Source organism: Zeugodacus cucurbitae, chromosome 3 (genome assembly GCF_028554725.1).
Source record: "Zeugodacus cucurbitae isolate PBARC_wt_2022May chromosome 3, idZeuCucr1.2, whole genome shotgun sequence".
NCBI classification, from domain to species: domain Eukaryota; kingdom Metazoa; phylum Arthropoda; class Insecta; order Diptera; family Tephritidae; genus Zeugodacus; species Zeugodacus cucurbitae.
This window is the reverse complement of record NC_071668.1, coordinates 70165988-70192530: the sequence shown is the minus strand read 5'-3', so window position 1 is coordinate 70192530 and position 26543 is coordinate 70165988. Positions and strand designations below refer to the sequence as shown.

General features: G+C 34.0%; 1 protein-coding gene across 5 annotated transcripts in view; it reads right to left on the bottom strand.

Moving 5' to 3' along the window:
• LOC105219163 (ankyrin repeat domain-containing protein 29) overlaps positions 1 to 26543 on the bottom strand; it is a 51453-nt gene that overhangs the window by 15758 nt on the left and 9152 nt on the right. For 4 of the 5 annotated variants that reach the window (XM_054227963.1, XM_054227960.1, XM_054227961.1 and 1 more), the window contains exon 2: positions 7332 to 7951. In XM_054227963.1, coding sequence (XP_054083938.1) covers positions 7332 to 7343 — 12 coding nt within the window. In that variant the 5' untranslated portion in view covers positions 7344 to 7951. Of the gene's footprint in view, positions 1 to 7331; positions 7952 to 25216; positions 25335 to 26543 lie in introns of all 5 variants that reach the window. The other variant, XM_054227962.1, reaches the window with a different exon arrangement.

Here is a 26543-nt window from a genome sequence, read left to right as displayed (position 1 = left end):
ACTGCGACTAATAAAGCGCGCTGTATTGTGAGAAAAAGATTCATCACTTCATTTTCATTAGCTCTTTTTCTAATGATACCCACCATCGCTAAGGCAGCTATAATCATTAAGTGATTGATGATATGATGCTTTAATTGATTTGTCGGCTGGAAATTGAATTGCTTTCGGATACTTTACATAATTGATTGTTAAACTAATTTTGAGTGATTTTCAAAATCGTTGATGGAGTGTAACGAATTTGTTATTGTTAGCTGACTGTGGAACTATTGAAAGTTTATGCGAGAAGAAATAGGTCAACATTTTGATTTGGTGATGAGAAAATACTTGGAGTTTAAATAAAATCTAATACTTGAAGAAGACATAACATCAAATTAATTAAAACTATTTAATTTTATTTTCAAAAATTTTTTATAATTATATCATAAATTTAGTATTTTCAACTTAATCACTTTTTCTATGCAATCTCCAACATATGCAAATTTTTCAAGTGAATTATATTTGTTTGCCTTATCAAAGTTGTGCAGCCCTTATCTTTTAATTTAACGGAATGAATGTATAAAAATATATCTGTATGTAGCTTCAAATTTCAATCTAGTCAACATAGCTATAAAATGAATGTAAATAACGGAGAATCTGTGAAATAATTTCACTTTTGCGTAGACATATTATTAAAATAAGCACTCATTTATCATTTCTATTTAAGTATTAATTATCTTTAGCACGAACAAATTGACGTCACAGTAGAAAAAATTTGTTAATGAGTGAGCAAAATGATATGGACTCACCCACAATGCTACTAAATGTGAAAAATAGTTTTACTTCTGTGTAAATACAGGGTTGCTAAGAAACAAAAAAATATTATTTGTATAGCCATATATTGATATCCAAATATTTAAAAATGGTTTATCTTATGAATTTTATTAAATTGAAAATAATTTTATTTCTTAAATTTTAAGCAGGTGCAACTCTTCTAATTTTTGATACTCTCTCGAATTCAACTACATTTATATCCATATTTTAATAATTGATTTTTCTATTAAAGTTATTGAATTAACAAGTAAGGAAGGGCTAAGTTCGGGTGTAACAAACACCTTTATACTCTCGCAATTTATTTATTTAACTTTATTTATATTATATAATACACAATTTGAGTCACGTATTCGTCATATATATTGAATAAAGTCCATTGAAAGTTGGAAACCATAATATTAGGTTAGAAGCACCGAGGTCCTCGTGTTCGATATATGAGCCTTAAAAACCTATGGTCCGATTTCGGCGATTTTTAGAATGGGGCTGCCACACTATTAACATAGTATTTGTGCAAAGTTCTGCACCGATATCTTCACTAGTACTTACTTTATATATTGTAAAGTAAACGATTCAGATCGTCAAAGTTCTGGTATGTAGGAAGTAGGCGTGGTTGTGAAGCGACACAACATATTATTGGGAGGTAAGAAAACTATTACAAACCAAGTTTCATTGAAATTGGTCGAGTAGTTCCTGAGATATGGTTTTTGACCCATAAGTGGGCGACGCCACACCCATTTTCCATTTTGTAAAAAAATCTGAGTGGAGCTTTCATCTGCCATTTCTTATGTGAAATTTAGTGTTTCTGACGTTTTTCGTTAGTGAGTTAACCCACTTTTAGTAATTTTCAACCTAACTTTTGTATGGGAGATGGGCGTGGTTATTATCCGATTTCTTTCATTTTTGGACTGTATTAGGAAATGGAAAAAAACCGTTATGTGAGCAAAAGTATAATACGCTCTTTAGCAACATTTGTTGCGAGAGTATAAAAATGTGAACAGATAGCAACTCTATTCAAAAAAACAAAATTATTACTTTTGGGGTTCTTAAATCTCATCAGTTTAATATTTATGCTACAGTTGATATTTATTCTAATTGTTATAATCCGTTTATCTTATAAATTTTATTGAATTAAAATTGTAAACAAATGGCAACTCTTCTCATTTTCAATTGAAGCTTTTTAGAATTCATCCGTATTTATTTATATATTATTTATATCCGTATTATAAAAATTATTTGTTTTATCCAAGAATTAGAATTTTTCACAGGTGGCAACCCACAAAAAAAATAATTACGTTTGAGATGCTTAGACCTCTTCAGATTTCTACCCACATTACAGTTGATATTGATTTTAATTGTTAAAATTCGTTTACGTTATGAATTTAAATTAAATTAAAATTGTAAACAAGTGGCAACTCTTCTCATTTTCAATTGAAGCTTTTTAGAATTCAACTATATTTATATCCGTATTATAAAAATTTACTTACTTATAGAAGTTATTGATTTAAAATTAAAAACAGGTGGCAACTCTTATCAAAAAAAATTTATTACGTTTGGAGTTCAAAAACCTCTTCAGATTTCTACCCATATTAGAGATATTTCTTCATTTTATTTATTTTTTTCATTAATGTTTCAAAAAGGTGGCAAGCATTTGAGATTTTTCATATACCTAATAATTCCAAATATTTTTAAACGTGCCTTTGTACCTGTCATGCCATTTTTTGTTGTTGCGAGAAAAATGTATTTTACATTCCTTAGCGAATTGCATTGAACTCAATGCATGCAAATTTTACGGTCAAATAAATTAAAAGCGCATTTAAATGCAAAGCAAAAACAAAACAAAAAACTAAGAAATAATCTCATTCCAATTATTACAGGTTCAAAGTCAGGCGTTTTACGAGTAATTGTCAACACGGCTGTGCACTGAATGCATGATTATGCACAAATTAAGCAACAAAAATCGAAAAACAAGTGTATAAAGAAGAGGAAGAAGACAAAAAAGAGGAAATGGAATGATGTAGAAGCTACAAGCGAAATGAACTAACGAAATTCAATTACATACACAGGTGAGTGCTCCATAAAATATACCATTTATAGCACTTTGATTACGTAAGAAACCCTAACATTTTTATCACAAACTGAACCAGAAGGTCACTGATAAGCGGTATTTGTTTGATTTCCAAATTTGGTGTAACAAAATAAATAATAAAGAGACCAATAAATCAATTATTTTTATCACGCGCTATCAAAGGTAAATAATCATATACACCTTTGACGGCAACAAAAATAGCCCAAAACTGTAGCTATGTACATAGCTACATTTTCAATGACCTCACCCAACAATACAACTCACAATAGCACACCTCAAATGTGTAGCCAAAATAAATTGTTGTTTTCTGAAATCATTATCTAATGCAGCAGAACGCTTCGATCAAGATATGACTGCTGGTGCTTGTAAAGTGGCGCGGTATTACCTGTTAACCGGCGACCAGTTGCCTCTGCAGTTGCAGGTTATTCACTTGTAGAGGTATTCATACATATATACGTACTGTATATATGCACTTAAGTATGTACAAAAGTAAGAGATTATCTTTATAAATATTACTTGAAAAAACAGTGTGTCATAAAAGCGAGCGACCATGCAATATGAAACATATCTAAATATCTAATAAATATTAAATTCTATTTATTCCATATTTACTTACAATAAAAAGTGTCTTATCTATATATACCCTATAAAATATATCTAATCATTGTAGCTTTTTCTTTATCAACCCTAAATGTAGGCAACAAATATTGAAAAATAGAAATATTTGCCTACAATTAGGCACATCATTCAATTAAATATTTGACAAAATATTATCGAGAACTCATACTAATATTTACATTGACAAACAGTTTATTAGAATGTACACCACTTCTCAATGTAATATGCTACAAATGAGTTTTGGCAATTATTTACCTTATGGAATCAGTGTAGTGCAACACTCTACTTTTAAGGCTCTGCAAGCCGTTCCCGTAATAATACCAGATTGAAAACAATATGACGTATTTACTCTTTCTAAAGTTGTATTCGAATTGTGGTCAGTAGTACCTAAAGACTCATCTATTAAATATCGTGCAAAAGAATCTAAAGGAAAAACTTCCATTTTTACAAGATTTTGTTGAACTACTTTAATGTACTTCTGTTTAGATTTTCTTTTCTATGGTAATAAGGGAAGTCCTACCTTCATTTCTTCTTTGTATTATAATTTCAACCTTATCGACTTATATTTGCTCGAAGGAATATTTTGGATATCCCAAAAGTTCAAAACTACAGACACAGGAATATCTTTATAAGTCTATAAATTCCTTAAAGTATGACTAACGTCTCAGTATATTTGATCCATTGTTTGTTTTAGATAGTATGTATGTATGTTATTGGCGTTCAACCGTTTAGCCGGTTATAGCCGAATCGATGAGAGCGCGCCACTCTTCTCTTTCCTTCGCAGTTTGGCGCCAGTTGAAGATTCCAAGTGTAACCAGGTCGCTCTCCACCTGGTCCCTCCAACGGAGTGGAGGCCTTCCACTTCCTCGGCTTCCTCCGGTGGGTACTGCATCGAACACTTTCAGGGCTGGAGTGTTTTCGTCCCTTCGGACAACATGACCTAGCCAGCGTAGCCGCTGTCTTTTTATTCGCTGAACTATGTCAATGTCGTCGTATAACTCGTACAGATCATCGTTCCATCGTCTGCGGTATTCGCCGTTGCCAATGTTCTGAGGACCATAAATCTTACGCAAAATTTTCCTCTCGAAAACTCCTAGTGCCGTCTAATCGGATGTTGACATCGTCCAAGCTTCTGCACCATAAAGCAGGACGGGAATGATAAGCGACTTGTAGAGTTTGATTTTGGTTCGCCGAGAGCGGACTTTACTATTCAATTGCCTACTCAGTCCAAAGTAGCACCTGTTGGTTAGAGTGATTCTGCGCTGGATTTCGAGGCTGACATTGTTGGTGTTGTTGATACTGGTTCCCAGGTATACGAAATTATCTACAACTTCGAAGTTATGGCTGTCAACAGTGACGTGGGAGCCAAGACGCGAGTGCGCCGACTGTTTGCTTGATGACAGGAGATATTTCGTCTTGTCCTCATTCAACTCCAGACCCATTCGCTTCGCCTCCTTATCCATGCGGAAAAAAGCTTTTAAATAGTAGGGTATGTGAAAACAGCAATTTATTTCAGTGAGTATTTCTTCATTCTGTATAATGATGGTAGAAAGAATGACATCGTTTTTACTTTCTATTGCAAGATTCACAAGGAAACACAATTTTATTTAATTGTAACCAAGGATACTGAATTATTTACAACTTTGGCTCGTTTTGAATTGCTTTTTTCATACACCTGTTATAGGCTTCGGCCGATATGGTCTTTAAGCTCATTCAACCAGTTTTTTATGGTCACAATCAACTCATAATGCTTTCCTGGAGTGAATATTTTTGTATTTGCACCAGAAAGAGATATCATCTTTCCATGCCATCTTTTCTGAATAGAATTGCTGAACAACTCTTTCATCGTCTCACAATCTGTTTGAAATATGAGAAAGCAATATAGGACAACCGCTTACGAATAATTACCAGTGGTTAAGTAGTATTCCATATTAATATTTTGTCCATAGGGAGTACACTCATAGTGAAACACCTTAATTCTACTCTCGCAACAAAAGTTGTTAAGGAGAGTATTATAGTTTTGTTCACATAACGGTTGTTTGTAACACCCAAAACTAAACGAGTTAGATATAGGGTTATATATACCAAAGTGATCAGGGTGAAGAGTGGAGTTCAAATCCGAATGTCTGTCTGTCCGTCCGTCCGTCCGTCCGTCCGTCTGTGCCAGCTGTAACTTGAGTAAAAATTAAGATATCTTGATGAAACTTGGCACACTTATTTCTTGGCACCATAGGAAGGTTGCTTTCGAAAATCACTGCCACGCCCACAAAATGGCGAAAACCGAAAACACATAAAGTGCCATAACTAAGCCATAAATAAAGCTATGGAAATAAAATTTGGTATGAAGGATCGCACTATGAAGGGGCATATTTGGATGTAATTTTTTTGGGTAAGTGGGCGTGGCCCCGCCCCCTACTAAGTTTTTTGTACATATCTCGCAAACCAATTGAACTATATAAACCAAACTTTCTGCAGTCGTTTTTTTTAGCCACTTCCTAATACAGTCCAAAAATGAAAGAAATCGGCTCATAACCACGCCCACCTCCCATACAAAAGTTAGGTTGAAAATTACTAAAAGTGGGTTAACTCACTAACGAAAAACGTCGGAAACACTAAATTTCACATAAGAAATGGCAGATGAAAGCTGCACTCAGATTTTTTACAAAATGGACAATGGGAGTGGCGTCGCCCACTTATGGGTCAAAAAACATATCTCAGGAACTACTCGACCGATTTCAATGAAACTTGGTTCGTAATAGTTTCCTTACATCCCAATGATATGTTGTGAAAATAGGCCAAATCGGTTCACAACCACGCCTACTTCCTATATACCAGAACTTTGAAGACTCTGAATCTGAATCGTTTACTTTACAATATATAAAGTAAGCACTAGTGAAGATATCGATGCAGAACTTTGCACAAATACTATGTTTATAGTGTGGCAGCCCCATTCTAAAAATCGCCGAAATCGGACCATCGGTTTTTAAGGCCCCATATTTCGAACACGAGGACCTCGGTGCTTCTAACCTAATATTATAGTTTCCAACTTTCAGTGGACTTTATACAATATATATGACGAATATGTGGGTCAAATTGTGTATTATATAATATTAATAAAGTTAAATAAATAAATTGCGAGAGTATAAAATGTTCGGTTACACCCGAACTTAGCTCTTCCTTACTTGTTTTCGACTGATTTTGACCAGAATTTTTTTGTAGTTTCAGTTAATTTTTACAGTATATTACTTGATTGTCCTTTACTCTACGTTTTCTTCAAAAAATATGTGAGTTGAAGTAGTAGTGACGCCCTTTATACGCAAAATATCAACCATCAAGAGGTCTAATATCTCCTTAATGCTAACTCGACGATTTTGTATACATTTTCTTGAATTCGTTCATTGTTTTAGTCCGTAGTGGAGCTAGGTAGATAGATGATCTACATGATATAAGTTTTAGAGACCCCGCAGACCCTCCCCGAATGACTTATGACTCTTAAATACGGAAATCATAATTATATATTTAAAATCTCCAAATCACGTTTGCAATATTTTCAATTATTCCTTATGTTTTAAGAATGCATTTCGAGAACAGAACTTTAATATCTAACATTTATAATTAGTGAGGTTAGGTTATAAAGAACTAAAAACTTTGAATATTCTTAGTTAAATGAGTTATGAGATGGGTTCAAAAAAATGGAATTCGTCTGTATTAATAAACAATCTATATTGAAATATATTAAAAAACTGGCAATTGGAAATTATAAAATTCCCGTTATTTTTTGAACAAACATTATTTACAAAAAATAGTTTAAACTTACCTTTAATGACATTTTTCAATGCGTTCCCTTCCGAGATCTGTGTGTTGTTTGTATGTATCTGTATTAATATGTGCGTAATTGCCTCCAAAGCTCTCCTTCTCCTGCTTAATTAATATTGCACAATTTACTTGACACGTTCCAATTTAATTTTAGAGTGCTCTACACAAAAGCAATCACAAAGCACATGTATGTATGGTATATATATTTATATATATGTACTTCTTTACATATACATACTACGCCAGTTTTATCACACTAATTATAGGTCACCCGCTTTTTGAACACCATTCACTCACTAATTCACTTTATGATTATTGCACAAGCACTTTATATACAGAAATACGTGTTTGTATGTATGTATGCACTAGTAGATTGAATCCTAACTAACTTTGCACCTTTCGCCAGAAACTCAGACAGCTGCTTTGGCTTAAATGAGGCATCAGTTAGTGAATTTTTTTTTTAATTTTTTTGCATATATGTGTATATATATGTACACCGTTTGTCACTTCACTGCACTTTTGCGTGCATTTACTTGTTGTAATAAGAACGGGGACATTCACTTGTCTGGCTGCGCCGGCGCATTGTAGCCATTCACTTGGACTTGGACGCTGGCGTCAGAACTGTAAGAAGAAGAAGAAGAGAAGTAAAGTAAAAAATATGAAAAAAATATATACATATATATGGCTAAAATTATTATATCACCGCTGACAACGGCAACAGGTTTACAACAGTACTAACAACAACAGCAACAACAACACAAAATAGCCATAAGCAACAAAAATGCAATCAATGCGCTTCAAATGCCGCAGCTGTAAAAGAAAATGTGTAGAGAATTGGAGCAGCGCAATAAGCCGCACATACACACAGAGGCATAGAAACACACACACACACATACAAAGAAACACACTCGCAGCATTCCAGTTTTCTTAGCCTCATTTTGTTAAGCGGCTTTTTTTCCTGCCTCGCCGTCTTTGGCTTCATCTTCAGCAGCAGCTGCTTGACGTCTTGCCGTTTACGGTTGCTGTGCTTGCGGAAAATTGCAACAAACACTACAACAACAACAATATAGCAAATAGTTGCCTTACATTGTTGTTGGCAATCGAGCTGTGGAAAATGTTTTGACTTAGTAAATTGCATCGTGCGCGTGTAATTACCAGCGACCAAAGCGATTAAATACAGATACATATATAGAGTAGGCGACACAGACCACATTCTCAGGCGCACATATACATAAACAGTTATAGAGACATACAAATAAACTTATTTGGTTGCAAAAGTTCCCTCGCAACTGCTAAAGTAAATCTTTTGTTGTTGTTGTTTTCCCTTTTTCTCATTTGTGCAACAAATCACATTTCCTGTTACTTTCTCCAATTCCTGGCGCCCTTCTGTCGCTGTCACGCCTTTTGACAGCTGGATGGTAATGGCTCACAGCTTGCTAAGTTTATTAGCCCTAAGAAGTGCTAGTTGACTTTAGTTGTTGTTGTAAGCAGTAGTCAAGCAGTCAAGTAGGAACTGTTTTTGCTACCAGTATTCTCATCCTTTCTATTTAGAACAACGAAAAAGTGATCAGGACAAGTTAAAGTTAGTGAAGACCCTGGCCGGCCCCAGAGCTTTTACTATACACCAATTGTATCGAAAACAACTTGAAACTTTTTCCTGTAGAGAGCTCTTGTGGTGCTTTATCGGTGTAATATCAATACATTTAAGTTCGATATATTCAATGGACCGTCCCACTAGCAACTTGAAACCTTTTTCTATAAATATATAGGTCTACAACTTTGCTTCCGCCGTTTTTTGTAAATTTAAAGCTTTTTTCACTTAGCCTCACCGTACATATCCGAAAGCATTCGATGAGCCTCACACACTTTTCTTGGAATTAAAAAATAAAAGCAAAATTTCCCGCAAATGTCGAGAATTCGGCTCAAAAAGTGACATTTTCAGTTGAGAATAAGTTTGGCATGCAAACAGATCTCTACAAAATTTTGTTGGGTTAATGTTGACACAAATGTCCAAGATCGATAGAAAAAAATGGATTTAATCGACCAGTGCTTAACCCTAGAGACATCCATTGGAAAATGGCGGAAGCAAAGTTGTAGAGCTAATAATATTTCTTTGTCCTACCCTAAATATGGAACCTTTTGTGGTTTAAATGTGGAATCTATAAATTATGTTCAGATAACAAATTGTCGGAGCTTGTTCACTTCTGAGGTTCAGGGCATAGATCACAAATCTTCAGATGTTATATGCTATCCGTCTTCCTACATTGATTTCCCGGATGTCGCTTCGCAAATAAATGTTCTTTAAAAGTTGATCGTTCATCATCGATCTGTTGAGAAAAATATAATTTTCTTTTGTGGTGGTTTACCGTTATTGCATCTCCGGACTTTGGTTACATATATGGGAATATCCATCCATGATCGACCTAACGAGAGCTCCCAATGACTCATTCTAGTTCTTTTTGCTGGTTAAAAGTTATTTCTTCTCTGGATTTCGGTTTCATATATAATCAACCCTATCTTTATGGGATAAATAATGAAATTCCGAAGCTAAAACATACCAATCTTGAGAAATTGGAAATAGAACTGGTTCAGTTTCCGTTTAAAAAGATTATTGTTCTAGATTGGTATATAGAAAATCATAAAACTACTATTTTCTTTTCCCGGTAGGAATGTTCCTAAATAAATATACTCCGATGGTGAAGTGACGTATCTATTTTATGGCCAATTCGACTTCTTCTATATCCAATAACTCTAAACTGTAGAATCAAGTGAATCTTGAAGATCTTTAAAGAAGGAATGTCCTTTATTCGAATTATAGTCCGATGATTAAATAAAAATGTAAAAAAGTATGACTTCTGACTGTGACTGTGACTTCTTCTAGTCAATAACTCTATAAGCGTAGAATGAAGTGGATCTCGAAGATGTATAAAACCTTTCATATTCTTCTAGAGAAACCACGTATTGACTCTTCAAGTATCTTCAATAACTAATGTTGGCTGACCCCACTAATGAACTGGGAAAGAAGATTCCGGGTGAACCTGGAAAAAGACGGCTGGCGTAAGGGAATGATAACCTCACGCAGCACATTGAATATCTACACGGATGGCTCGAAAATGGAGGACGGGGTAGGTGCTAGAATATACTGTCAGGAGTTAGGTGTAAAGCAGCCTTTTAAACTTCCGAACCACTGCAGTATTTTTCAAGCGGAGGTATTTGCTATTGGGAAAGCCGCAGAGCTAGTCCTCAATACAGCAGCCGGCTACTCCAACGTCAATATCTACGTAGACAGTCAAGCAGCAATCAAGGCAACAACCTCGGTTTGCATTTCGGCCAAAAGTGTTTTGGATACCAGGATGGCAGTGGAGAGACTTGCTAGGAACAAGTGTCTTCGCTTCTATTGGGTGCATAAGGGCATTGAAGGCAACAAGATTGTGGACGAAATTGCCAAGAATGGTGTAAAACTGTCTTCCGGAAACGCGAATAACATTGGAAAACCCATGCACTGTCTGTTCGATGATCTGGACAGGGGCATGAAAAGAAAAATCCTAGCACGTTGGACAAATATACCGGGGTGTAAAACCGTAGACCAGAAGTACACCAAACTCATTCTGTCACTGGATAGAAAGGACTGTAGGAGTTTGGTGGGAATACTTACGGGTCACTGTCTGGTGGCGGCACATGCCTACAAAATGGGACTTACAGATCGAGATAACTGCAGGAAATGTCAAGAGCAAGATGCAATAGAAACAATGAAGCATCTTCTGTGTACCTGCCCTGCATTGTCAAGGCAGAGACTTCGCTACTTGAGGGCCTCACAATATGAGAATCTGGAAGAGGTATCGAAAGTGAAGCCACAAATGATTTTAAAATTCGCGTCAAGCGCAGGCATCCTAAGGGATGACTACTCCTCGTGGACAACGTGACGGCACTCCATCTGGTATCGCAAAGGACCTAAATAGGTCTATGTGTGGCGTATTGGCCTACCAGTTTAACCTAACCTAACCTAATATTGGCGCTCAATACTTTATTCATCCTAATGTAGTTCCAAGTAATTTCAAAATATTTCCACAATTTCCTACTGGGCATGTTTATGTACAAATCCATGTTACAATTTGTAAGTGCAGAAACGAATCAAAGTTTATTCACATCTGTAGCATTTCAACTTTAATTACTTTGTTAATTTATTTGGTTAGCATTTTTTATTGCAAAACAAAAACGAAAAACCAAATTGAAAATTTCTTTGTTCAAAATGTTTGTTTAGCAGCGCTTTATCATGCACTTCCGCTGATTCCTTTTTTAACAGCGCTGGACTATAGATATGATCCCACACATACATACACACACATACATTTAGACATATGGAATGCATTACCATAAGTCTGCCATTAATTCTATTTGCAGCTGACTGAGCTGATGCATTGTTCACCCGCGAGTGGGCGTGGGTGTGGTTGTTGTTGCTAGGGGAGCTCAAGTGGCGCACACTGCAGGAAGCTTGCCACACTTGTCTGTTAAGCAGTACATTACATACATATGTATGTATGTACTATATACAGATAAACGAGACGCCCACGCACCTTGTTCCCGTACTCAACTCGTTTGCACTCGAGATTTTCATCCAGATTGTTTATTATTGCCTTCTGCGCTACTTCATAACAATGTTTTTTGTTGTTGTTTGGATAAAAACACATGCATGCTAACTTTCAAGTGCCAAGATCACGGCTTTCTTGCCTCTTAATGATCAGTATGAACTTCGGAGAGTATGGCGAATCCAAATGGATTTTGAAATGTTTTGTGGAATTTTTTGGAAAATTTAGTCGTAATTTTCGTAATTCGAAGAGATAGATCTGGAGATCATACTAATGAAAGCGTTTTAAGGCAGTAGTCTGCTTTAGAAGCCGAAAAAAACCGTTTTTAGCAATTTTTTTGAAAGGGAAGGAAATGATTGCGGTAAACGGAATTTTAAGACGATAGTGTGCTATATTTAAGGCTTAAAAAACAATATTTATTATTTAAAAATATTGATATTTTTTCAAAGTTGTAAGTATTTTTCTGGAGCGCCTGGAGTCTGCACTTGTAAATCGGTGCCCGTGATGGAGGTCGTACGATGCATCTGAAACAGTCGAACCAAATTTTTTTTTAATTTTTATAAGTTTCTTTTCTTTATTAACTACAAAAATACCGAAGAAGTTATAAAATTCCAAATTTTTTCGAAGTTTGAAAAAAAAAATCACTTTTTTAAGAAAAAAATTACTTTAAGTTGCAAAACAAGTAGTTTAAATAATGCTTTTGTCCAACATCAACTACTTTTGTCTAGTTCAAATAGAAGATAATTGAATACTGAAGCTAGATCACTTTGTTTTTTTTTTTCGATCGGACATATATTCTTTTTGCTATCGCCGGCACCGTTTTCTAACACTTGTGAAAATGAAAACTCGAGAAAACGCGCTTTAAAGGTCTGCCTGAGCATTCGCACCTGCTCGACGCTCGGCTACTAAAACTGCTCTAGCTTCGAAAATATATCGAATTGGGCTGTGGGATTTTAAAGACATATTCTTGGATAGTTTTGGAAGAGATTTAGAACAAAACAAAAAAATCGATTTTTTAAAGCCTATAAAGCAGACTACTGCCTTAAATTTGTACGAGCCAAAGTAATGAGCCATCATTAGTGGATCACTTTTCTCTAGTTCTTATGCGATCTATCGTATATATCTCAACAGCCATCTTCAAACTCCTCTTAGATAACTTTATTAGTTGAGACACCTAGATACAGCTCAAGACATGGTAACCCGCCTACGTACCTTTCTGTCATATTTCAATTATCTCGGGATTCCAAGAAATGAATCTCAATGGTCTTAAATCAGCTAACAAGTTTCCTCATGCCGATGTTTCTAGTATTCGGACATCGGTTGAAAAATCTTAACCCCGGACTGTCGAGTACAAGACAAAAATGTGGGAATTTATTGGAACATAATACAATATGATAGAAATCTAAAGGGTTTGCTCGAGATTTCTTCAAATCATGCTTTTTAATGTCATCATTCTTTTAATGTAGATTTCTTCTATATTTTTTATCATGTCATAACTTATAAATTCAATACAGCTGTATCTACCCACAAAGCTTATAATAACCAAACTATTATTTCCAAAACCATTAGAAAACCAAACACTGAAAAACAATTTTTATTGACACTTATGCCCGGTTTCACAGTTCGTACTTAAGTTGTGCCCAAATAAAATCTTAGCTAAGCATTGTTATTGACTGAGTAGTCATTTGCGTTATGATATATGGCAGCACAATGAAAAACATTTGTTTACAAATACCATCTGACAAATTGAAATTATTGTTGATGAAAAATAACTTTGCGACGAATAAATTTAGAATCTGGGAAATGGATGGAAACAATAAAAGGACACCGAATTTCACCGCAAGCGAGTGGGGGCACCTATTGCAACTCGCAGGAAAGCATATAACCGTCATTGAATGCAAGAAATTCCAAAATTTTTTTTAGCAAATAATTTTTGTTTTATTTTTTTGACAATTAAGTCAATATTCAAAACAAAAATCAGCTGTTACTTAAGCACTGCTTAAGTCTTCCATTTTCAGTACTTAAGCAGAACTTAAGTATAAACTGTAAAACGCAATATTTCTGTTTTACCTTAAGCACAACCTAAGCACTGACTGTGAAACCGGGCATTAAATGATCTAATCGATTTCCACGAAGTCGGCAGCTTTCCGGTTATTTTATTAGCAATTAAGTAAAGAATGCATTACCAACGATTGAGGTTAGTTGAAGTCATACTTTGGGTGCTTCGCTATGATTATTTTCAAGCTGAAGCAATAGTAAACTATAATGCAATAAGCTATGTTGTGAGACTCGCGCTGCGCTCATGATCACGATGACGTAATAAAGTGCAATTAATAAATATGAATAATAATGAACTCGACTCTGATCTTGCTAGAAGTTGCACGACTTAGAACACCGGATACGTGAAATGAGAAAAACTAGATTTCCTTAGCGATTTTTTTATTATTTTAATTTAGAGCAATTTTTTGAGGTTATGAATTAGAATATCGAAAGTTTAATTCATTATTAATTTCAATAATAACAATGCACCCTACATTTTGTAAAATGGTGCCTAATAAAAGAGCTATAACGCTTCATCAGTTCAAAAAAAGCTTCAGAGAATGTTAGAGCTACAAATATAGTTAATTAAAACTCCACTCAATGTATGTAGCGTGCCTTTCCAAATTTAAAAGTGCTCAAAAACAAGCAAAAGAAATGAAAAATCGAATATGCCTTCAATCAGTACAAGTCACAGTGTTTCGGGATTATGTAAAATGTGGCTAAAATGAATAAATATTTATTTGAGTTACAAAATCTGCAAATTAAACTCATTCTAACGCCAGATATATACGATTAAGTCTAAATGAATAAAATATTAGGTTGATTCTTATTTGCGAAGAACTCGGACATCCACTTTTTACAAGCTTCTTTTGAGTTCAACTTTACACCACCAAGGGCGTTCGCCATGGACAGGAACAGGTGATAATCACTTGGCGCTATGTCCGGGCTATATGGTGGATGCAATAAAACATCCCGTCCAAGCTCCCGTAACTTCTGACGAATCATCAACGAAGTGTGTGGTCTGGCGTCATCCTGGTGGAACACTATACCTTTCCTGTTGGCCAATTCTGGACGCTTCTGGTCGATCGCCTGCTACATGCGCTCCATTTGTTCGCAGTAGATGGTAGTATTAAGCGTCTGGCCATATGGGAGCAGCTCATAGTGGATTATTCCCTTCCAATCCCACCAAACACACAGTAAAACCTTTCTGGCTGTCAATCCCTGCTTGGCCACTGTTCGGGACTATTCACCGGCCTTCGACCATGACCGTTTTCGCTTGATATTGTCGTATGTGACCCATTTTTCGTCGCCAGTCACCATCCACTTCAAAAATGGTTCCGTTTCAGCAGCATATCGCAGGCGTTGATTCGGTCCAGAAGGTTTTTTTTTGCGTCAAATCATGCGGCACCCAAACATCAAGCTCTTTTGTGTATCCAGCCTTCTGCAGATGGTTTAAAATGGTTTGGTGACTAACTCCCATCTCCTGGGCGATGTCACGAGATGCCATTTGCCGGTCTAACTGGATGTTTTCCATGATTTGATCGGTATTTGTCGTCACAGGTCTTTAGCCGTCTGACTTATCCATGGTGTCGTTTTCACCCGCTTTGAATCGTCAAAACCATTCCTCCTCAGTACTCTAGCGGATTTGCCTTTAACGAAGGAAAACTTTAAAATAGCGCGAATTTCGGCGTTAGTGAACTCAATAATTACACGTCTATAACTGTTGAACTAATCATGCATAGCGTAGTTTTGTAGGTTATGACCTTTTAAAGGTGTGTAGTATTGCCAGATACGAGCTTTGTAGCGCTTTATACATAGCCGCGAAATTCAAAAGACAAAAAGGCGGAAGGGGGATATTTGCCAACCTAATAAATAATTGAGCAGTTATCTCAAAAAGACAGGTATTGTTCCAGGTCCAAACTACTATAATGATAATATAGAAAGCTGGCTTATGAGGTCTTCATATATCTCAGACGATTAGAGGGGTTATTAAAAATAAACGTTCGGTATAATAAATTGAAAGAAACCCCCAATAAACTTTTTTCCGACCTGATAAAAAAAATAATTTTGAAATCAGAAAATATTAAATTTCAGTCCGCTTAATTTGTTGTAATTAATATTAAGGTTTCATAACTTTTTCAAATCATATTTTATTGAAAATATTTTTTTGTATAATTTTTTATCAACACCAACCCACTGTGCTGCATTAGCAAATGAAAATTTTCTACAAAAAAGCAACACTGCAACGCGACTTCGGGTATACACACGCATACAGTCTGTTATTGCAACAACAAAAACAACGCAGACATCATCGTAACATCAAATTAATTAATTTTGACTTTGTTTGAGCTTTAACTTGCCCCCCAAAAGCATGAACAAGAAGCCAGCAACACCTCTTTCGAATTACTGTTTTTCTTTTTTTCTATTCACGAGTTACTACGTATTAATTTCGTGTTTCTGCTAGACAACTGATTGGTTTTTCAGTTGGCGGCCTTTTGGAAAATACGCAGTCGGCTGACCGCAATGGCTCTCAGTGTGTTTTTTAAGATTTTCTTTAATAATTTTTTGTTGTTTTGTTTTTTTTTTTCTAAATTTCCCCTTTCATTTTTCATTCTTAACCCGCATTTTACTTTACAGTTACAGTTATAGGTTATGTTAATCTTTTTGTATTCATATTACTTTACCCAAAGCTTTTGATTACTTTCGAATTCCATATACCGTTATTATCATTATAATTTTCCAACAACAACTTTGCGATTGCCTTTATTTGTTTATTAAATGCTTGTTTTACGTTGCTCTTAACAACTTTCGTTTGTTTTGTTTGTGTATAATATAATTTATTTCCCTACTTTTCTTCACCTGCTTGGCACAATCCCCCTTTTTCGTGAGTTCTCTCAACATTTTGCTGCGCATTTCAATATTTTTTTCGTTTTCGAATTCTTCACACTTGGCTTCGTGCCACAAATCTTGTTAGTCTGACGTCGAAAAAGAACTCGCGATTTTCCAGAATAAAAACATTAAACTTAAGAGTAATGAAAATAAGACTGCAAAACTAAGCGTAGACTATGTGGTGTTGATATAGTAATTGGCCGCCGTGACGCGCCACAAAGCAGCCATCAATCAGCCCCGCCAAATACACAGATACTTTGCATTTAGAGCATTTTCATTGTTTGTTCTTTTTTTTTTGTTGTTGTATGTATGCTAAAATTTCTATTTCGGTTTCATTGTTTTAGTGTTTCTTTGTTGAGCATACGCCGGCATTTAGCGCAATTGGCATTTGGACTCTTTCATTAAATAGCACATTTCTCAGGCGCGACAACGTAGTGAATGTCTGGTTTGTATGTATGTAAAACTGTATTTGTGTGTATGTTTTTGTATGTATTTACATTTTCCAAGATTTATTTATGCAACCTTGAATTCTCGAAACGAAATTTTAAAGAAAATTTGTTTTTGAATTTTGTGTTTCCTTTTTTTGTGCCAGCGAAAACCTTGAATGGCCTTAATATTTTAAAACATTTTGTTTTTCATAATCCATATCTAATTTTAGTTGACTAGTTGAAAGCTTATTTTGACTTTGGGAAACAATATTCAACCAGAGAAATCATCAAAAACAGTCTCATTTTGAGTCAATAATAGCTTAGCAAGTTGTAATAAGATTTATTATGGATCTATACTCGTGCCTTCACCGAATGCCAAACGTGTCTAAATATAATTGCTTTGATCACTAAAAGATGATTGTTCACTAAAGTATATAGGCGTGGAAAAAATACACTCTCCTATATTTTCTGTAACCTTTTCAAAAGATCCGTAACAATATTCTCATCGCTAATTTCTAGCGACGTTCTACCAAGGTAAGGGTGCAATTTTACCGACTATTTGCCAAACTCTCGTAAAATACTTGTAATACTATTGTTGTGTATTTTCTAAATCAACCTACAGTGTTTCTGTGGTTATAGCGGCTCAAAACACTCCTAAACAGATTTTGAGAAAATTGTCGAGATAAAAGTCGATGGTTGAATATAAATTCAAGTTCAGTTCAGTTATGCAGACCCAACTGTTTGGGAAGACAAGCTGATTTTTCGGTAGTTTTGAAAAAAAATAAATCTCCCTTGCACCTATGATACTATCCAGAATCAACATTAGATGTACTACGTGATGGAATAAGCATTGTATATTACAAGATATTTTATCTATATTCTCTAGTTTAGAATTAAAGTTTTCTGTATGAGAATTCAATTATATAGTGGAAACGTTAACCCCTACATCAACCATACATTTATCTTAGATGTTCAAGAATATACTATAGTAGTAGTTAGGAGTGGGTAGAGTAATATCATTCAAGATCTGATCCAGAAAATTATATATACATATGTCGTGACTTGAAACCGAATATTTCAACCATTTGTTGGGTTGCCGGCCTGAAAAAAAAACTAAAATTTCAGAAATGTAATGAACGCCAACCCTCCATCGTTATGTGAAAATAATATCATATTAAACCCATCAAGTTCTTCTACCCACTACAAACCGTTACACATATCCATACAAATTTAGTTAAATTACCCAATTTGTCTGCCTTTTGTATTTTAGTAGCATTTAAACAAATACTTAACAGTTATGTAAAATGATTTTATGGTTAATGATTTACTAATAATACTTTTTCTATTTTAACATCAAAATGCAATCAATCGTTTAAGAATATGATCATCTGTAGACACGTTCAAACTCCCAGCCTCTTTGTCATAACAATTCGTTGCTTATTATCGCTACAAAAATACCAACATTATCACCGGTTCAGCACCTCATTATCACGAGAAATTGACGTGAAAAGCTTTTAAATAGAAATAGGAAAAATAAAAACATTCACTGTAAATAACAGTTAAATCAATATTTTCATAACTGCTATGCAACTTAACGTTGCTTAGACGTAAATAACTGTAAAATATACTATTACAGGTAATAATAAACTGAACTTAATAAAGTGTTTGTATGTAGAATCTTTGTCAGAGATGTCGACCCCGTTAGCGCGATTGTTTCATAAATTGTAGAAAGCGATCAACCAATTGAAGTATAACTGTGAAACATAAAATACATCGAATGTTATAACGTCGATCCATTTTTATGCTTTGTCTTAAATCTTAGAGAAAATTAGACTATGTTTAATCGAAACCGTTTCGATGGCGACATAAAATATACAGACTCTGTATTACAGAGATAATCAAAATTATTAAATTTAAGCTTTTGCTTGTTGTTGATGTTGTCGCAGGGTTACAAAATGCTAAGTTGTTGTAAACCTAGATCTTTTCCTGAGCGAATGAAGTCGGTTTGGCAAGAATAGCTAGAAATATGGCGGAGAAATAAGCAAATGAACTGAAGACTCGCAGTAGTCAAAAGTATTTACACACAACTTGAACTCTATTATCCTGTTCCTATTTAATGATAACTATAAAAGTTTAATGTTCAGTATAAGTTCCTATTCTAAGGCAATAAATTCATAATTGGTTGCATTACGATTGGCATCAATAACAGCCTGCTTTATGGTCCGAATTGATTCAACACAATTATGTGCTAAGTTAACTGTTAATTTAGACCAAAAGTCGGTAATTTCGGTTATTATATCAATTGTCCTCTGATATTTAACGAAACCCCAAATATTTTCAATAAAGTTTTGGTCAGTGTTGTGCGGAGGTCAACTTGACTTGCTTCATTTAAAACTTTTGTAGGTAACGATCCTTCATGAAAAATGGAGCATTGTCCTGTTGTAAAATGTAGTAAATAATTGGAAAAGACCTACTAACCACTACAATGGCATGGTAATGTGAATTCTGATATATCCGGATGATTTAGGGTTCCTAAATTAGTAGTAAATCTCCAAAACTTAAGTAAGGAAAAGCGTTTGCTAAACAAGCCCTGAAACCAAAATTCAGCATTATCTGCCAACGACAAGCTCCAGGACCTAATTTAAGGCAAATGACTGGCATATCGCTTTTTTATTTTCGGAAATATTGACCAATTTTTGCCAAACATCAGGTATTTAGTATGTTAACTTCTTTAATGTGCTGAGCAGTGTAGCATCATTTACTGTTCGTGCAATATGCTGATTCAATGCTGCTGCAATATTAACAGGACTAATTGTGGGATTTTGTATGACAGTTCCTATAATACTAATCTTCTGCATTCTCTTTGAGTTATTATATGTTTCGCCCAGTTATCTTTAAATTGTCCTTGCAATATTTCGTGTCCTTTTTTAATAACATTATAAACAGTATTCCATCAAATTCTATAAATTTTAATTAATATCGAAGCCGAAACCCCAGTCTAGTCTTAGTAACAGTCTCCGATCTAGTTCTAATCGATAATTCCTTTGTTTTCTGCATTTTATTTACCAATTTTATTTATATTTTAAGGCTGAGTTAGGTTGTTATGAATGTAATAGAATCCAATTACTACTCTTGCTCAAATCAAATCCAAGGATAAAGGCTAAATCGCCGTGTGTAAATATATGTCCAGCTATTCTCACCAAACTAACTTCGTTCCATTAGGAATAGATCAAGGTTTCCAACAGCATATGATTTTGTTGCATGACAACAACAACAAGAAGAAGCTTTTTGTGTGAAATTTGTAAAAAAACGTTCAATGTGTAAATAATTTTGACTACCTCTGTATATTCAATCCTTACTGGTCGGATAACATTTTTTTCATAACCTATCTTTTGTAAATATGTCTACGAGAATAGGCAATATTTTCTTTGACAAATATAGCAATTTAAGCGTGAAGTTGATAATATGATTATATCCAATAGAATATAATGAATTTATTATTGATTTTTATGGTATGAAGATGCGAATGAAGATGCAGGAGAACTATGAACTTCTTCGACATATACTCCATGAATAAAATGTATAGATGATCTTCAGTCACTTCACGATCAGAAAGAGTATAATTTTGTCTTCAGGTGTGATAAACTATTTAGGCAGAACTTAACGGGTTAGGGGTAGTCAGAGACACGAAAAAATTTGAATTTTCAGTAAATTTGTTTTCTATTAAATCATGTTATTTTACAAAAGTAATAATATGGCGTTATTATAGAATGTTTTGACTTGAAGTCACGAAAATTAGAAAAAAAAATATAATTTCAAAAGTTAAAGGCCCTTGCGGCGACAATCATAAGTCCTTGGAGATTCATCTAAAATCAATCGGATAAAAAAAATTAGTTTTATAAATAGATAATCCTGGGCCTGATCGAAGGTTTTTTTTCAAAAATTAACAAAATGGCGGCCTCAGGAAATTTTTTTCTAGATTTTCGCGAAAAAATCAACAGTTAATTGCTCTTAAAAAATCGAAATTTTTTGAAAAAAATCCTTCGATCAGGCCTGAGTTTATTATGTATTCTAAGAGCTGTATGAATTTCATTAAAATCTGAGCGGTTATCGAGTTACAGTTGTCACCAGTTCAAAAATCATAGTTTAGAGAAAAACGCATTTAAAGTTTGACACTAGTGTGTTGGAGTGCCTGAGCGCTCTTTGTTATTTGTCGAATATCTCGAAAAGTTATTGTCGGACCAACTTTAAATTTTCAGAGAATATTTTTAAGATATTACACTTAACAAAATACAAAAAAAAAATTATTTTTTGAAAATCCCTTAACCCCTTAATATAAGGCTTCACAGACAATAAAGGCTCAATAAAAATATCTTTAATTTAGGTTAAGCTCTTTTTACAAAAAAAGTTTATTAATCGAAATATCTGCGCGATCTAGAGGAATATTTATAGCTTTATTTTTCTGAAGGGTGGTAGGTACTTCATAAATATTCACTGCTGGAGAAAACCAACCCCTGTATATGAAGTATGAAATTTTGTTAACATGAAGAAGGAATTATTAAATAAGAATTAAAGATCCCTAAAGACTACTCCGACATACACTTAAGTGGATGTTTTACACAAAAAATGTCACCTGACTTACACAATTGCCGCAGTCACTGTATATCATTTGCTGTCAACAACAAGTGCAAAAATTCCAATTAATAACATTTTTTAATTGTTACAAAACACAATTGTCGCTATTACACCTTGCATAATGCACACGTACTAATTTATATTTAACTGTAGCTAAACGTTATTTGTATTTTCATAGATACAAATGTGTGAACGTTTGTTCGTCTGCTATTTACACTTTAAAGTACTCGTACTTCACATGCCACTACATAAAAGAGTTTCAACACAGCTAATCAATCAATCACCCAACAATTTTCGATACTTTGTGCGGCGACACTTTTCATTAGTTGTCGCTTGTAAAGTGTTTTCTCATTATTGTTGTTGTACACTTGAAATAGTTTTGTGTATTTTTCTGAAAAAAATGATAAAAAAACACACACAACATAGTATGGTATGCTATGTAACAATAAAAAGAATACTGCATAACTTTATGGTGTATAATTTTGTTGACAGCAACAACAACAACAAACCATTTTGGTGACGCTGCCGCTATAAAAGGCGCACAAGTGGCAAAACTATTTAAAAATGTGTAATTAACAATTAAACGCCAACTGGTGGCAAACAAACACAAACGCACGCACACACTTGCTTGGCTTAAAGTGGGAAAATATTTGACAAAACTGTTTGTTGATTTTTCAATTATGGTTAATAAAGAGTTTATTTGTGGTGTATGTATGAAAACTGCATTAGAAGAGTCAAGTGTATGATTTGTAAAGTACGCTTTTTGGAAAAAATTTAGCTGTCTCGAAAAATTATTCAAAATTATTAAAGCAATAGTCTGCTTTAGAAGCCGAAAAAAGCGTTTTTTTAGCATTTTTTTTAAATCGAAGGAAATGAATGAGGTAAACGGAATTTTAAGACGATAGTGTAATATTTAAGGCTTAAAAAACAATATTTATTATTAAAAAATATTGAAATTTTTTCAAAGTTATAAGTAGGAGAGAGACTCCACTTGTAAATCGGTGCCGGTGATGGAGGTCGAGCGATGCATCTGAAACAGTCGAACCATATTTTTTTTTAATATTTATAAGTTTCTTTTCTTTACGAACTAAAAAAATACCGAAGAAGTTATAAAATTCCAAATTTTTTCGAAGTTTGAAAAAAAAATTCACTTTTTTAAGAAAAAATATTGACTTTAAGTTGCAAAACAAGTAGTTTAAATAATACTTATGTCCAACTTTTTTAGTTCCAATAGAAGATAATTTAATACTGATCGGACATATATTCTTTTTGCTATCGCCGACACCGTTTTCTAACACTTGTGAAAATGAAAACTCGAGAAAACGCGCTTTAAAGGTCTGCCTGATCATTCTCACCTGCTCGACGCTTGGCCACTAAAACTGATCTAGCTTCGAAAATATGTCGAATTGGCCTCTGGAATTTTAAAGACATATTCTTGAATAGTTTTGGAAGAGATTTAAAACAAAACAAAAAAATCGATTTTTTGAAGCCTGTAAAGCAGACTACTGCCTTAAGTTACATTGATAAATTGACATATAATTTTTAATTAATTTAATTTTTAAACTGAACTTCAAATTTCTGTCCATTAACTAAAGTTTATTTCTAAGTTAGTTGAGAAATTTGTTGAGAAAACAATTTTCATCTCAATTTAGCAACAAAAATGTCTATAAGCCTGCAAGATGATTGCTTCCTTGACAAAATTAGCGGTTCCGTATTGTAAAAAGTCGATTATAACAGATCCATGTAGATAGCTCACTTTATCGGATTCTGCTTAAGATCAAGACCAATATTCCATCTAAGGTTTTGTAGATTCATACACACGTTATACTCAACTCACCTGATTAATCCGGAGTCAAGACGATTTTTCTTGTCTGATACGACAAGAGCACATAGCTTCATATGTGACAACCCACACCGAACAAGACGAGACAACAACGCATGTTTGCTTGGTATGGTTTAGAGCAAAACACGTTTTTGTGTCTTATTAGTCAAAGATGTTTTGGACTAATCCGGTGTGGCTTGAGCCTAAGGCAATATATACTGATACCAGTGCGAAATCTCTAGTCTGATATGATGCCTGAAAAGTCTGGTCCGTTTTAAATCTTCAAACATCTCCGGGGCCTACTATATTTAGTATCGACTTTTTCAGAACATTTTTTTCGTTATCAATCGTAATCCATAAGATATTTCAGTTGTGCATTGAAGCTAATTCCTTTCGGATTCATCTGTAATCTCACTGCCTTCGATTCCGAAGTGCTCTACCAGACAGCAACAGTATTGACTATATAGGGACTAAAAATTATATTGGAAAATCGCTGAAAGAGTCAAAGTCCATACTAAAAATGTGGACGATTTTGAAGGCGACAACGTTAATGTAGACAAATGAATTAATATTTTTTCCAAAAACGGAAATTACCGTTCTTATTTTTGAAAACACCCTAGAGGTTTAAGAACCAATATTAAACGACGAAATATGACAAAAATAAAGAATTGAAAAATTTGAAATTGAGAAATCTATGCCAAGACCTTTAGTGAGTTATTATTCATCATACACAGAATATAATACATATTGACTTCTTAGCTTAATATATGATGCGCTTTAATTTTAATGAAACTCGAACCAAAACTTAAATTTTCCTTATTGCACAACAGGGTTGTATTTTCTTTGATCAATATTATGGTAGTCACTAGTTGAATATTGAGATATATTTTTGTGGGCCATGAAATTCTCGAAAATATAATTTCAGTAAATAGAATTTTTAACCTCTTACTTTCTAGTTAACTTTCAATCATCTTAAAAAGGTATTCAAAAGTAATAGAGAGTGTAGATAGAATTCTTTGAAAATAAAATATTTTAAAAGGAAAGGTATGGCCTTTTTATATTCTTTCTATTAACCATTAAAGAGGAGTTTAGGAATTCATTTCTTTTTTTCACATAACGGTTGTTTGTAAGTCATACAACTAAACGTGTTAGATATAGGGTTATATATACCAAAGTGATCAGAGCGACGAGACGAGTCAAAATCCGAATGTCTGTCTGTCCGTTGGAACACATGTTCCTTGGGACCGTGAGAGTGATTTGCTTTTGAAAATGGGCAAAATCGGACCACTGCCACGCCCACAAAATTTGGAACAAAAGATCACACTAGGAAGGGGCATATTTGGATGTAATTTTTTTGAGGAAGTGGGCATTTTTTGCAATATGGAAAATGGGCGTGGCATCGCCCAATTATGGGTCAAAAATCATATCTCAGGAACTACTCGACCGATTCGAATGAAATTCGGTATATAATATCATCTTGACTTACCTGATGACACGTGTGGAAAATTGATGAAATCGGTTCACAACCACGACAACTTCCCAAGTAACTCAATTTTGAACTCCATCTTATTCCTTCACTTTATAATGTACATATACATAAGGAACTAATAAAGATAGCGAAATAAAACTTTACACACATACAGTATATGATCTGTGGCATTACTTGTGAAAAAATTGTCGAAATCGGACTATACCTTTTCAAAGCCCCGAATATCGAATATGAAGAATTCAGTGCCCCATGGTAATTTTTCACCGACAATTTCGGTAAATCTCTCAGGTATCTTAATTTAATTTAGAGGAAATATTTCTCTTCTAATAGTGTAACTTCCCCTACCTCTCATATACCTAATTATAGGATTTTCAAATTGGGTCAAATTGTGTGAGATCTTAATAAAAATATAACAATAAATTGCGAGAGTATAAAATGTTCGGTTGCGCCCGAACTTAGTCTTTCCTTACTTGTTTTTTATATTTTTTTTCTCCCAATTTTTTAGTTTTAAATGATAGAGAATTCGAAATAAATTTATAATTTTTTTATGGAATTTTAATTTTCCATATTTTCTTATAATCTCTTTAAAAAAAATTAAATTTTTTGATATTTTTTACTTTTTTTTATTTATTGTCATATTTTTAATTTGTTTTTTTATAATTTATGTTCAACTTTATATGTGTGGGAACGCACACAAATGTGAAGCTCTAAATTAACTAGCTTCCTTCCACGCATGGAGTGGTTCAAACGTCGTAACGTCGTCTTACCAAATTAGCCGCAAAGAAGAAATTAATGAATGATATACATTTTTGTTTGTATGCGTGAGTGTGTTTGTGTGTAGTTATTTATGTGCGCTTGAAATGGCAAGAATTTTAAATTGCTTAATTAGGCGCACTGTCATCGTCTTTAAATAGCGAAAGTAGTTCGAAAAGTTTTTAATTGAAAATGGGCGTATAAATGGAACTTGTTTGCTTTGTTGTTGTTATTTTTTTCGCGTCTCTCGCATTCTTATGTAAATTGGAGATTTTTTAAATTTGAATTTCAATTTGGCTTTATTAGAGTTTTTGGATTTTTTTAGATTTTTTTATATATTTTCTTTAATTTCTACACTTCCATTCTTTAAAATTTAGTCTATTTTGTAGCGCTGATCTCATTTACTCATACATTAAATTTTATATTAATTTTATGCAAAAACCCATACAAAATTTGGCACACACATATACACATTACATATACAACGCTCCAGACAATTAGTTTCCTCGTGCAAATTTATCAAGCAACTGCGTCAGAAGGCCCGCGCATCTTTTTATCTTTCACCAAACGC